This window comes from Toxorhynchites rutilus, chromosome 1 (assembly GCF_029784135.1).
Source record: "Toxorhynchites rutilus septentrionalis strain SRP chromosome 1, ASM2978413v1, whole genome shotgun sequence".
In the NCBI taxonomy this organism is placed as follows: domain Eukaryota; kingdom Metazoa; phylum Arthropoda; class Insecta; order Diptera; family Culicidae; genus Toxorhynchites; species Toxorhynchites rutilus.
In genome coordinates this window covers 35,837,881-35,853,575 of record NC_073744.1, presented here as the reverse complement: position 1 = coordinate 35,853,575, position 15,695 = coordinate 35,837,881, and the positions used below count along the sequence as shown (strand labels likewise).

The following is a 15,695-nucleotide window of genomic DNA, read 5'->3' as shown; positions in this document are numbered from 1 at the left end:
TTTTCTTTGATGCTCAAATGTTCTGCAGGTTTTGCGTCGTACAGTGATTTTTTTCCTTCCTGTTATCCAGCTACTTAATTAAAACCATAATCAATCAATTTCATCCAGTCACGATACCTGTGTAGCATCTCAATTGCAGTGGACTGTAAAAACTGCTACATGTCCCGCTGCGTGATTCCAAAGCTGCCTTAATGCAGCTTGCCTAGCGAGAAAACCAAATTCCCCTTGTGGGCGCGATGCAGACTGCCTTCATTGCAGTGATGCAGCGGGGATCCTCCATTCACTTATTGGCACTTCCTTAGTCGTGTCACGGTCGCCATGTCGCAGTACAATCGCTTTTCTTGGGGAAGTTTTCGGATCAATGTCGATGGTCAAAAGTAAACTCGTGTATTCTTTGCTTACCAACTAGCTTATATAATAACCTAAATTAGCCTTAACCCAAACTCAATCCGTCGACGGTGTTTGAAAAACAACCAGATGTTTTTTATGGTAACCATTTGTTGGCTCATGCGGAAGACGCATCGCTGCTTGTACGCAAAGCGTACACGCGGCGAGAGACAGAAAGTAAACAAGGAAAAGTGTCGGATAGCAATAATATTTTATGACCCAGTGAGGTATGAATACGGAGCAATAAATTTGGTTTTGGGTCGCCTGAGTGCAATGTTTTAACTTTGCTTTCTAAGAAGTATCGTTTTTTGGCTTACTAGAAATAATGCATGATGAAGATGCATAGGGATGCTACATGATTGAGGGACTCGTTGTTTTGAAGACAAAACACTACACACACTTAAACTTAAACTATATACATCGTATATTCCTTAACAATACTATATATAAAATAATACAACTTGAATCACTTAAATTTGGTTCTGCCGTTCTTGGCTTTTCCTTCAACTTCTTCAATTATCTGTTGCTTGCTAACGCTTCGCCGTCTCAAATTGAACTCAAAGTGCTGCACTCGTACAGCATGCTATTCTTCCTATTCGCTCATAAAGCATGTTTAATCCTGTTTGCGGGAGAGCAGAGGATTACGCTTGATCAATTTAGTCTGTGACGTTTGATAGAAGACGCCGAAGTCATCATTAATTGTATCATGACCACGAGCAAAATTATTCATATACGCGAACAAATCTGCATATACGAAACATTATTCTGCAATCCTTTCAATCAGGGCATCATCATGAAAATGGAAATGAAAATTACCGGTTATTGATTGTAAAATTACTGGTGATTCGGTAAAACCGGTTAACAATCCCTAGTTGTCATATGAAGCAATTATAGAATTTCTCTATTGAACTGGAAAAAGGAAAATGTCATTAATCTTTTGAAACATTTATTTTTAACAGACTCTATATTATCAAGCAGCTCCGGAAACCCCTAGATAGCCAACCCAACAGACTTGGTCTCAATGTTGCTACCGTAGTTCGTCAGCACCGGATCGACTTCCTCCCGAACAAATTCCAACACCTGATCGGCCGCCCGTCCTGTGAAAGTTTTTGGATCCAAAATCGTATCCAAATCAGCCAAAATCGGCGCAAAGTATGCATCAGCCTTGATGCGATCCACTAAGTCGTTATCCTTGCCATGCTGCTTAACCTGTGCACCTGCCTCATGAGACAGTACTCGAATCTTCTCGTGACAAACCTGCCGATCACCACCAGCCTTTACCATCGCCATAATCACGTTTTCGGTTGACATGAACGGCAGCTCCTGGCTAACGTTGCGCTCTATCACCTTCGGGTAAACCACCAGCCCCTGAGAAATATTCAGCAATGTCAGCAGACAAGCATCGGCCGACAGGAATGACTCGGATAAGGTTAGACGACGGTTTGCCGAATCGTCCAGCGTTCGCTCCAGCCACTGAACAGCCAACGTGTTGGCAGCGCTAGCATGCAGCGTAATTAGATGTCTCGAGAGCGCGCAGCAGCGCTCCGAACGCATGGGGTTGCGTTTGTAGGCCATAGCGGAACTACCGATCTGAGTCTGCTCGAAAGGTTCCTCAACCTCTTTACGCGACGCCAACAAACGCAGATCCGAGCACATTTTATGGATCGTCGCCCCTAGGCTGGACAGGGCAGAAACAATCTCCAAATCGACTTTCCTGGTCGAAAAATATTTCATGTATATCTCATGCAATGCTACTGAGCGACAATCGAACATACCTCGAATAAGTTTGTCCCGTGACGGCATAGTACCGCTCGAATCCGGCCAGATTGGTAACTTTCTTATCCAGCTGCTTTACCTTTTCGCCATCGCCTGCGAACAACTGCAGGAATGACGCCTGTGTACCGGTTGTTCCCTTCACCCCCCGGAAGCGCAGATTATCCCTGCAGTTCCTCAGCGCACGCTCATCCATCAGCAAATCTTGTACCCAAAGAGTGCAACGCTTTCCAACCGTTGTCAGCTGAGCTGGCTGCAAATGGGTGAACCCCAGCGTCGGCAGATCCCTGTACTCTACAGCAAACTCCGACAATCGCTTAATGACACCCACCAGCTTTGGAAGCAACAGCTCCAAACCACCCTTGAGAATCAACAAATCGGTGTTATCACCAACATAGCAGGATGTCGCACCTAGGTGAATTATCGGTGCGGCCAGCGGACACTGCTTGGCGAATACGTGCACATGGGCCATCACATCGTGACGCGTTAGCATTTCTTCCTCAGCCGCTGCTTTGAAATCGATGTCCTCGATGTGCGCCTCCATCTCGGCGATTTGGCCATCGTTAATGTCAAGGCCTAATTCCTGGAAAATACAATCTTTAATTGACCTCTCTCAAGATATTGGACTATACATCACTGACCTTCTGCGCTTTGGCGAGAATAATCCACAACTTACGCCACGTGGAAAATTTATTCTGTTCACTGAATAAGTATTGCATCTCCTTGCTTGCATATCGAGTACTCAGCGGCGATCGGTAACCACGGAATTCCGGATTGAATTCGGTCATTTTGAGATTGTTCCCCACAACAAAAATCAACAACACCACGAATTTCTACCTAACCTCGGTAATATGGAGCAGTTAATGACTGAATGAATGAATAAAGTGCGATGCGGTTTGGACGAATCGTTGCGTTCGGTAGAATAAATTTTGTTATTACGTGATAAGGTTCTATCAAGGATTTCACAGAGAAATATAAAATTGTAGCTTGCTTCTGATAAGAAACGGGCCCGGCTGACGGAATAAATGACGACAAAGGTTATTGTTATTGTGATCGACCAAAACAACTTTCGATCGGGCGGAAAACAACACACAAACAGAATTAGTCGTAGAGACCCTGAAGATTGAAGATGTTCACAAAGAAAAAAGTATCATCGGAAAATATTATAAATACGTGAATTATGTGTGTCCTAAATTAAACATTACTAACTCTTTCAATATTATCAATATATTTTAGGAAAATCATGAAATTTCACCCCATTTCTGAATACACAAAAAGTATAAACCACGATACAAATTCAACGTAACGTCAATTACACTCTTGGGAAAATATTTTTTAGCGTTGCGGAGCTGCTATTAGTATTTTATTCTATGACGTATTGCGCATATAAAAGTCAGAATGTTTGCAAAGTAAAACGTCTTAGGCCATGTTCTCACTGCAGCGGGGCGTCAACGTGGCGTGAGCGGGGCGTGTTCACTTCTCGCCACGATATTTCAATTCACTTACATTGCACCGTGCCAGCGGCGTGTCTTCGGCGTGTTCTATTCAAATTGTCAAAGTGTGTTTTAAATGAAAGAATGAAAATTGGTTTATTCTTCAATATTCCAACATCGTTGGACGCATCCGGCTAAAAACTCGGAGGGTGAAAAACGTAAAAAAAGACAAACAAATATCGCCGGTATGGAGTGTTTTCATTTGCACGCCAGCCACACGTCAAAACCACGCTCACGACACGTCAGCCTGGTGTGAACACATCGGTAAGAATCAGACTTCCTGTGCGCGCGCTTTATTTTCGAGAGACGAGTATCGAATTTCTCTTTCTCACAACCCTTCCATGTGCAAGCGATGAGATCGGGCTTTAGCACGCGAGCTTGGGATTGGCTCTTTCTCTTTTCTTTCGTGCCTCATAGTGACATTTAGTGCTGTCGGGGGAAGTTGTGCTTCTGGTGCTAAAATTTTAATCTTCGTAATATCACACGTAGAACAATTAGTGATGAAGAACTGTTTCACTGTTTCACTTTCAATATCGCTGCGAAAGTCATCCAATCAATTCATTTATTTGTTGCACACAGGTCGCAATGATTGTGTGAGATATGAGGCTGAATAGGATAAAGCACATTGTCTCTTCTACGTGCTATGCGAGATCTCAGAAGGCCTAACCAAATGTCGCTTTGAGGCAGATACACGAGGAAGTCTCGCGAGCACTAATGCACGAGCATCTCTTCGTGTACACAACACATGTGCATCGTTCGCATCGAAACGCGACGAGGCATTTCCTGAACACATCAAAAATTTTACGTAAGAGAAGAGAAAAAACCAATCCCAAGCTCGCGTGCTAAAGCCCGGTCTCATCGTTGCACATGGAAGGGCTATGAGGAAGAGAAAATCGATACTCGTCTCTCGGAATTTCAGCACCCACAGGAAATCTGCTCTCTCGGCTGCCTTCAACCTCGCTCATTTGTTGCAGACAGCTCCCAACTTTGTGAGATGCGAGACTGGATAACGCAAAGCACACTGTCTCTTTTGCGTGCTGTGCGAGATCTCGGAAAGTCTAGTAAGGACACACACGATTAATCGTAAGCGTCACACGCCCCGCCCAAGCCACGCTGACGCCCCGCTGCAGTGAGAACAAGGCCTTATTGTATCCGCGATGACGGCATTGAGCTTCGTATTACGAAATGTGGGAGTAGGCATGACACTATGGGTTTGCAGAAGAATTAAACACACCTTAAAAATAAAAATTATGAATGAAAATTATTGTTCCCAAATTAGTTCTCTTTGTAAATGATAATCACTTTTGCTTGCAGGAAGTGAAAAAATATCATGCAAAAATTGTGTCTAAAGATAATTTTATATTATAATGTTATTTTTTGGTGAGCATATCTGAAAATTCATAGAAAATAGTTTAAATTAGGGTCAGAACAACGTATTTCTAGTAGGTAAATAACGCCAAGAAAAAAAATTCATACAAATTTTAGTAATATAAAACTGCCTTAGGGCCGACTTATCTAATAGAGAAGAGTTGGCCTCATACACGAATGCGGCGGTTTGTTGGTGTGCGTTATATAGTCTGATTTGTTTATATTTGCGATGACAAATGGACAGTGTCGACGTGTGGTCTGCCGTAATCTCGCAAAGTGACGCAAGCGCCAGAGGTAGGAATTTTCAGTACGAGACTTTTTGTAAAATTGCATGTATAATCAGCATACGCGTACATAACGAAAATCTGATCTGTACAAAATGTGTATTGTTGATGGAAAAACATTGCCATCGGCTTGATTTTTGAAAAAATGCAACAGCAGGGAGAAGAATTCACATACTTTCCCAATTTTGTAACATGAGTCGAGCAGGTTAACGTAGTTGAGAACCCGATTGTAATAATTATGGACACCACTGATTTTTCGAAATCAAAATGCAATTGAAACTATCCGTGTTAAATAATATAATGCCGTCCGAAATTATCCGAAGTAAAACAGATACAGTTTACGTGAGGATGTTTTGAGTTTTATTACAAGATGTGTTTCGTTTCGTTTGGAGCATTTAGAAGAGTGCAGCTGTTCACCAAACCCGACATTTATCCTTCAATTAACACTCAGCTTCAATTTATCCGAAAGAGAAATTGAACAGGCGAGGAACGTAAACATCGTCAAGTAGCTTTGTCCCTTGATGCCTGAAGAAAAAAGACACTACATATTAGGGAATCCTTGTAATCAACAATTAAATTGATGAGTTTGAACTATTTAGTTCTAATCTTTATGAGCTATATGTGAGAACAGCAATGCACTTCAATCTAGGATAACTTTACTTTAAGAAGAGCTTGATTTTATGAATTTAAAGTATATGGTTTTGTGACTTCTTAGTACATGATTAGTAATTCTGAAACAAAATTGCTATTATAAAAGTAACATTACATGGGGATGGACTGTTTTTGATTAAAATACTTGGCATGACAAATTTTTCGGAAAAGTGTTTTTTTACAAGAAAGAAGGCATGTGACTTTTATTATGCTAAACGTTCATTACGGAAGAAGTTGTTATGTGAATATTGCTGTCCCTGCTCGTTCATCGTACTCTATCAGAACAGATAAAAAAATCACATCGCATCACTATGAAATCACGTCACAACATAGGGAAAATGGCGCTTGCGCCACTCCGTTTTCAAGCATCCACGTGGTCATTTTTTCACATTTCTGTAAATTTTCACAGTTGTTTAGAAGGATTTGGTATTCTTTATCGATCTATAACAAAAAACGTAAAATGTCAATGTTGGCGCTTGCGTCACTTTGCGAGATTACGGCAGTGGTGGCGACATTAGTGCTTGGGAGGTAAATTATTCTCTATCAGATCAGAAAGGCCAACTGCAGTTTAAAAATATAAAAACTTGAATGAAAATTTCTACTTCATATTGTTTGATTACCTAACACATGTATTCCTGACACTCACTTAACCTTTTGTCGATGCATTTCCTGTTTGTTTCACAAACAATTACTATTATAATATAAAATCATCATCAGACACAGTTTTCGTTCAATATGTTTTTACAATTTCGGAAAAAAAACTCTTATTTCATCACACAATATGAAAAAAACGATACGTTAAAGTAAATTTTCGGTCATAATTTTGATTTCAAAAGCATGTTCATTCCACCTGAATATCCATCATTATTTTCGCCTCCTAAGGAAAGCACACGAAGCTTTATGTCGTCTACGCGAACATACTTTTCAAAATCAGAATCCGAATTGGATTACGATTCCAATAATACAAAAGCAAAAGCAGCAGGTTTTCTATTTTCATAGTCTTCATTTTTAGATTTTCCAAAACAATACTCGGAACATGACAGTTCAGTATAGTTGTATTGGTGAACCCGAGTGCGGACCCGTGAAACATCTCAGTGCGAAACTAACAGCTTTCGGTTTGAATCTAGTGCGAAACTAGGTTGAAACCAAGGAAAGTGAAGAAGAAGGTAAAACGTAATGTCCAAATTGCCGTTCGGACGTATCCCGTAAGTTTGAATTTATTCACATAGATGGTATCCAAACAACACTAAACATTGACTACAGTTTCGCCGGCACGGTTGATTGCCGTTATGAACCAGCACAAAAAACAAAGCTGCAAATTATGCGCCAGTGGCGGTACCACGATCAAAGCATTCCCTTAATACCGTTCCGAATCATATTTCGGACACTCTTCAATAATAACTTGAAATGCTTAATGTAACTATAAAATTAACAGCACAATTCATTCTTTAGACTCCAAGCAATCAATTGTGATGTTAATTTTGTAGTTATATCAAGCATTTCAAATAGTGTAAATTACGAGCCACCTGTTAAATCCACCATCTTGGTTGAAACTGAGTGAATAAAAAAAAATCAAAGAAACAAGTTATGCTGCCAAAAAACAAAAAAAAACTTCCCCTGCCCGTCATATCTTAAGGCTGATTTAGACGATGCCAGTCAGCGCTCTAGTTGAAGTATCCAGTGAATAGAGAACAGACACTCTGTTCAAGTTAGAGGCCAATTACTTGTTCGATACTGGTACAAGTAATTTGAACAGAGTGTCTGTTCTCTGTTCACTGGATACTTCAACTAGAGCGCTGACTGGCATCGTCTAAATCAGCCTTTAAAGTATGTAATGTTGTACCTGTGGTTGAAAAGATTTCGTGAGGTGAAAACGGCACTGAAAAATTTCAGAGTCGATAATGATTGATTCCATCTATGCCGACTTCTGCGGTGAAATGTCAGGTAAATCAATGTTCGTCCTGTTATTCAAAATGACCGTTTATCGATAGACCGCAAAGTGTAAAACATTTGACACACAGTGACCACCTGTGATATCCTGGGCAATATGCCGATATATGATCCATTCCAGCGTGACGTGACAACGGTTTGACTCACTAAAACAGTTTTTTTCTCGTTTTCATGCATAAATCACACGATTTCCAAATGGTAAGCGATTTTTAAGTGAATTGAGGAAATTTCCTACAAGAATCTTCAGTTGGAGAATATTTTGCAGTTGAATTCGCTTGTTGCCATCCAATACTTTTGTGACGTGACAACACCTGTCTTTGTGGGTTCCGACTTTTGAACATTAATGTTGTGAATAAAAAAAATCAAAGAAACAAGTTATGCTGCAAAAAAAACTTCCCCTGCCCGTCATATCAGTTCCGTTTCAAAACATACAAATAAACTTTGTTCTATGATTTGTCAATGAAAGATGAACGTAGATTCCTGTATACTCAGTTTTTCAAAAAACTCACAAGAACATGCATTTTGACGGCATACATTTTGTGACGTGACAACACGCTCTGTGCGAATAAACAGTCTCCACGAAGCGTTGTCACGTAACACAATCAATAAGTTGTATTAAATAAGAATTTCACCGTATTGTAGCAAGCGATATACAATTTTTATGTTTTTTTATTACTCTGAATACTTCTAACTTTCCTCTGAGATCTCTCCTTCCCCTTCCAAAAGTCCATCCTATAGGGAAAGGTGGTCCTGAACTTTCCCTCCTTTGTATCTCAGGAACGGTGGTTCCTACTGAATTTTCAATAGTGTCAAATGAAAGGTGTCATAACGCTGACAATTTGATAATATGGTGACTTTTTTCTGGCTCTCTTTATTCTAGCGTTTTAGCGCCATTTTACGTTTTCTTTCCTTCAAAAACAGAGAAGAAATATATTTGACCTATGTGCAAAATGAGTTCTATATTTTTTTAGATTGTGAAACATTGCGAAACAAGGCAATTTTAGTTGTTCATGGTATGTTCATCAAAATAAGCTATATAAATTGAATCTACCTGTTACCTGTAATATATATGTCTTTATTTGGGAAAAGTTGGGGTGGTCCTAAATCGACCTCCAGTTTTTATATCGTGATTGTTGAACACGTTCACTCTGGCGCTTGCCATCAATGGCTAGCACAATCCTGGTTCATCAAGTGGCACTCACTACAGGGGGAACGCATTTGATTTGGCTATCAGAAACTCTTGATATACTCTATGTATGCTTCCGTGCACATACCTGTGCAAGGGCGTTTATGTTGGCGTGTTGAAGATGACTTTAACTTTGACGTTGACATTGAACGTTGATCGTTGATCGTTGATGTCTGCGTGTGCAATTGTATCTGATCTTTCTTTGTATAACTCCACACACGTCGCTCTAAGGCTAAGTTCTTTCCACTCTAATATTATCTCCCTCTCACTTAAATCCTATCTCTCACTATCAAACATTATTCTTTTTTGACGTAGGACTACGTCTTACATTAAGGGTGCCAAATCAGAAAACAGGTCACGTTTTTATGAAATAAATTTAATGTTAATAACTATTTTTGCTGCGAACGGATTTTAACGATTCGCATACCAATCGAATCGGAACTTTTGTAAGATTTGTTTGATATGTTATATATTACAATCCCATAGTCTGTATATGGTTTAAATTGTTAAAAATTGGAAGCATTCCCATTTCCCCATACATTTGTTCTGTCCATTGGAGTGCTTTCCCGAACAGAGATGTCAATAACGAGCAACTTAGGCAGCCACCAGAATAGGAACAGTCGGAGACGAATGAGTCGTTGGATGTAATCCGTAAATAAAGGAAAAGAAGAAGAAGAAGAAGAATAGAAACAACGAAGGGGGATAGTGAAAAGAGAATATTTGCGAAGCAAGTGAGCTGTCACTAGCGTATAAGTATTGCATCAATGGTCGCTTATTCTGCTCGTTTCATGTTTCATGTTTTACCCTCGAGCTGTGAACGCTAGCTGTACATGTGAATAGCACACCTTCGATACTTTAAGTTGCCATTCGTATTTGTTCTCGTGCGCAACGACATGTTCTGATGCAATACGGTTCTGTTGACGGTTTTGACCGAGAATCGAGATTCGTTTTTCATAAACGGTCATTTTCGCGTTTCATGTTTCATTTTTGATGCTGCAACTGTGTGCATCTGTTAGACGCGTGTTTGATGCTTGTTGAATGGCGATGAACGGAAGACGCCTCTCGTAAAATACCCAGTGCAATGCGTGCTATGGCAAGAAAGAATCGTTGCTTTTAGAAATGATTCTACAAAACCACGCAAGCCAGTAAACCTTTTCAGGGTCCCCGGAACTTTTTACTAAAGAGTTATTTATGAACCTTCGTCGTATTCGCAAATAATAAACCAAAAAATTTCAAAAAAAAGATTACGTAGTCCTACGTCCTAAGCGGTCGTGTCTCGGATACAACCCCTCGATTTTTTTTTATTTCTCTTCGCGCATTCATGGATATATGCCAACATTACCATTCACGATCGTATTGTGGGATTTCATGCCATTCCCGGTCTTTTATATCCGTTTTTAACGAACCGGAAGTCACTATCCTCGATTCCAAAATGACATCGGAATACAATATTCGACTTCCGCTGGTAAGCCGACTTCCACTGATATCGTATGGGGTTTCCATATTTTTTTAGCATTCAATACTACCATCAGCAAACCGGAAGATTATATCATATATTTTGGAATCTACGTTCATATATTGTTGATAAAACATAGGAGAAAGATCATTTGTGTTTTTTGAAACGAAACTGTAATTAATTAAATTAATCATTAATGTTCAACAGTCCGAAACAGCAAAAAGTCAGGTGTTGCCACGTCACAAAAGTATTTGACTGACAACAAGCCAATCTAACTATAAAATTTTCTCCAACTGATGATTCTTGTTGGAAATTCTTTTAATTTTACTATAACATCGTTTAATTTTGTGTGATTTATTCATGAAAACACAAAAAGAGTTTGTAGTGAGTCAAAATGTTGTTACGTCACACTGGAATAGATCGTATACTTTTCGTGACGTAACAACAACTTCTGAAGACAGTTGAAGTAGACCGATCTAAACCAAATTTTGTGGGTTGCTGACCTTAATTGTTTGCTCAGAGAAACCCGAATGTTTGAACCTATGTTCATCTAAAAATCTAAAAAAGTGGTCTGTTTTTGTGACGTGACAACGCCTCAAAATACCTGTTTTTCAAATGATTGTTTCTCATAAATTACAAAATGAAACGTAGGTCTACCCCGGCTGTTAAAATAAGCATTTAATCACCAATTCTATGGTATATAGACATTGAAGTTTGGTTAAGCATGTGCAGAGATATCTCAAGAAACATAAAAATAGTGAAAACCTAAAATATTTTAAATATAATTATGTAGCCTCTAGCCTCTCTCAAAGGTTTGTGCATAAAAATTAAATTTGTTACAAAAAAATTATGATTCAGCTAGTGCTTATTCAAATAACGTTTTCAATTTTCTCCTAAAACTAGATTTGAAATTTGGTACTCTAGTGCATAACCTCATGGAATGGGTCATATTTTCGAGGAAACGGATATAATTTAATAGGTTACAAAAATATTTTTGTGCGAGGGATCGAACCGCACAAAAATCGTAATAAACTTCATCAGTAGCTTTAATCTTAAATGGCAATTATTTTGATAAACTGGGAATATCGCCCCAATTCTTTCACAAAAACGTAACCGTGATAAGTGTTTAATTAAGGTGGGCTGTACGAAAATTCAAATGCAAAAAAAAATTGGATGTTTCTCATTCGTCAAACAATTTTTATAAACAACTCAATTTGTTTATTTCAGCTTTGAAGTTTTGGTTGTACTGGTATCACGGCAGTGGAACTTCATACAAATCACTCGTCGAAAAGTGTCTCCTTTTTCACCGCTTGTTTACATCGACGAATATATTTTTTTCCACTATGTTTCGTAGGAGAGTGTATGCATACTGACAGATTTCTACTACGAGGTGTTTAATGAAGGATGAAAGGTGGGATTGTTTATGTTTATATATGATTTATCGTACGATTTAATTGAATGCATGAAAGATGTTTAACTGGAGTTCAGCACTTTTTTAAATTTGAACAAATATTGATAAGAGATTCCCAGCGATTCTTGATGTTTATTGCGTGATTTGGTTACTGTAAAAGTTGTTTGAAACGAAGGTTTAGTGTAATGATTTTATTTTGAGGATTATATTCACAAACATACAAGTATGAATAATATAAATTGCATGTATATGATGCGCCGCTAGCCCATACATGCAAACGTGGAGACGATATACATACATCCTAGAAAAACTTGAATCGTATAATTATCGTTTATATTACATCATATACCTCATACAAATTCATATGCATATGCCAGTTATACACATAACACAAGTAATGTGTCCTGGATGTATGTATATCGCCTCCAATTTTAGATTTTTGACGTAGGACTACGTCTTACATTAAGGGTGCCAAATCAGAAAACAGGTCACGTTTTTAGTTAACGTTAATAACTATTTTTTCTACGAACGGATTTAAACGATTTGCATACCAATCAAATTGGAAATTTTCTAAGATTTTTTTGTTTGATATGCTATACATCACAATCCCATAGTCTGTATATGGTTTAAATTGATGAAAATTGGAAGCATTCCTATTTTTCCATATATTTGTTCTGTCCATTTGTGTGCTTTCCCGAACAGAGCTGTCAATAAGGGGTATCTTATGCAGCCGCTAGAACAGAAACAACGAAGGGGGATAGCGGAAAAAGAAAACTTGCGAAGTAAACTCCACCCTTGCATAATAAGTAAGCTGTCGCTAGCGTATAAGTTTTGCATCTCCTCTGAGGAAAATTCTCAGAATCTTTCTGTGCCCGAAACAACAAAGGTCGCTTATTCTGTTCGTTTTGTGTTTAATGTTTCGCTAGCGAATATTTCACTTGAAGTGCATCTGGCATTGCAATTAACATAACCATCCGAGTCATGGCAAAGAAGGCGAAAAAAGAGAAGAGTTCAAATGATTATAGGTCGCTTCTAAACATCAATGTTTGGTTTTTTGTGTGTTGCTTGTTTTCGTTGCGCGAAACATAGAAACTTAGAGAAACTTTGTTGACGGTTTTGACCGAGAGTCGAGAAACGATTTTTCATAAACGGTCATTCTCGCGATGTTTCATTTTTAGCACTGCAACTGTGCGCATCTGTTAGACGCGTGTCTGTTAAATGCTTGTTGAATGACGATGCACTTCTTCTTTTTATTTTGAGTTATATACACTTGAAACTCAGACAGTACATTCGTCTTTGATGGCGATGCACGGAAGATGCCTCTTGTTAATATTCAGTGCAATGCGTGCATTGATATAAAGACACAAATTGCGACATATGACCAATTAGTGTATTGTTCTCGCAAAGGCAAAAAATGATCGTTGCTTCTCGAAATGAGTCTACAAAACTACGCTAGCCATTAAACCTTTTCAGGGTCCCCGGAACTTTTTACTAAAGAGTTATTTATGAAATTTCGACGTATTCGCAAAATAATATTCGAAATGATAAACCATCAAATTTCAAAAGAAAAAAGATTGCGTAGTCCTACGTTCTAAGCAGTCGTGTCTCGGATACAACCCCTCGAATTTTTTACGATTTAATGTTTGCTGGGCAGGCCCGAAGGCAGTTTTAAATTGTTAAAATATGAATGAAATTGTTTACTTCATGTTATTTGATTACTTGAAACATGTAGTACTGAACTTTATTTAACCATTTCTATATAAATTTTGTGATATTTCCACTAAAGCACAATAAACAATCAGGAATGAAGTATCCGATTGCAACTCTTTCGTATCATATGTAAGAGCTTTAATTGCCCTAAAATCATATTCCAGATAGCCGTACAAGATAGCTGCGGCTTGATAATCCAAATAACCGGAGTTCAAATCCCATCGGAGCATTTTATAACCGTCGTCACCACTCATATTAAAAATTTATATCCCTAAAAGTTAATTGATTAATTCCTATTTGTACAAACATAAATGTTTATAAAGGTTCTATATACATACAAAAATGGTGATTCCCCGGGCTGAACATTTTACTTTAATATTTTCCGCCATTTTTTATGGCAATGATGAATCGTATATTCGTATGACAACAGACTTGTTATGTTATTAGGTATTGCCTAATAAAATTGAATGTGCAGTAAGTTACCTCTGATTCGACATTTAGTTAATTGGACAGACTTGTAATGGGACACAAATAATTGGACATTTTCATCATTTTCATAATTGATATTTTGTAAACATCGAGTTTCGTACCCAAAGTATGGCCCCAGATTGAAAGTCGCCACCAGATGTCGACATTGTACCACTATCATCATGAATGTCCAATTACAGGCCAATCACCTCTAATGCGACACTGAGTAGTTGAGGATTAGAGGTAACTTACTGTATATGACATTTGAGCGCATCATCAGATATTCGATGCTCTATATACGATAGTTATACGATTTAATGTTCGCTGGGTTGGCATACTTGGCAGCTTCGTTTGTCAAGTTCATAATCTCATGTTTACAGTTTTGAGTTAAGTGCAATTGAATGACGCAGTTGAACTAATTTATTTTTGTCACTAAAGGGTGTGTCACATCAAATTGCATCACGGAAAAAACGCTGTAGAAATTCACCCAGTAGACCGATCCTTTTGAAAATTTTATACAGTAAAATAAAAACTATTAAACAACTTTTGGCATTTTCTTTTTATTCATACTTCGAGCCCAAGCCCGTATGCTCGCACCTTCCTCTTTACCCCGTCCATAAGGTTCTGTACAACGTCAGGTTGTAGTTTTTTTTTAACAGAAATCCATTTTCTCTTGAAGTCCGCCTCCGATTTGACAACTTTTGGGTTCTTCTGGAGGGCCTGCTTCATAATCGCCCAATATTTCTCTATTGAGCGAAGCTCCGGCGCGTTGGGCGGGTTCATTTCCTTTGGCACGAAGATGACCCCGTTGGCTTCGTACCACTCCAACACGTCCTTTGAATAGTGGCACGAAGCGAGATCCGGCCAGAAGATGGTCGGGCCCTCGTGCTGCTTCAATAGTGGTAGTAAGCGCTTCTGTAGGCACTCCTTAAGGTAAACCTGCCCGTTTACCGTGCCGGTCATCACGAAGGGGGCGCTCCGCTTTCCGCAAGAGCAGATCGCTTGCCACACCATGTACTTTTTGGCAAACTTGGATAGTTTCTGCTTGCGAATCTCCTCCGGAACGCTGAATTTGTCCTCTGCGGAGAAGAACAACAGGCCCGGCAGCTGACGAAAGTCCGCTTTGACGTAGGTTTCGTCGTCCATTACCAGGCAATGCGGCTTCGTCAGCATTTCGGTGTACAGCTTCCGGGCTCACGTCTTCCCCACCATGTTTTGCCTTTCGTCGCGGTTAGGAGCCTTCTGAAACTTGTATGTACGCTGGCCCTCCCGCTGCTTGGTCCGCTGGACGAATGAACTTGACAAATTCAGCTTATTGGCGACATCCCGGACCGAACTTCTCGGATCACGTCTAAACTGCTTAACTACGCGCTTGTGATCTTTTTCACTGACGGAGCATCCATTTTTGCCGTTCTTCACCTTCCGGTCGATGGTCAGGTTCTCGAAGTATCGTTTTAGTACTCTGCTGACCGTGGATTGGACGATTCCCAGCATCTTACCGATGTCCCGATGTGACAACTCCGGATTCTCGAAATGAGTGCACAGGATTAATTCACGA

The 15,695-nt window shown here is 39.2% G+C and overlaps 1 protein-coding gene across 2 annotated transcripts in view; it reads right to left on the bottom strand.

The window, feature by feature from the left end:
• Positions 1–1,316: 1,316 nt before the first annotated feature.
• Positions 1,317–15,695, bottom strand: part of LOC129763535 (adenylosuccinate lyase) — a 32,779-nt gene continuing 18,400 nt past the window's right edge. For both annotated transcript variants that reach the window (XM_055762702.1, XM_055762712.1), the window contains exons 2-4: positions 2,802–2,997; positions 2,163–2,743; positions 1,317–2,101 (exon numbers count right to left, since the gene is read on the bottom strand). In XM_055762702.1, the coding sequence (XP_055618677.1) occupies positions 1,378–2,101; positions 2,163–2,743; positions 2,802–2,948 (1,452 nt within the window). In that variant the 5' untranslated portion in view covers positions 2,949–2,997 and the 3' untranslated portion in view covers positions 1,317–1,377. The remainder of the gene's footprint in view (positions 2,102–2,162; positions 2,744–2,801; positions 2,998–15,695) is intronic.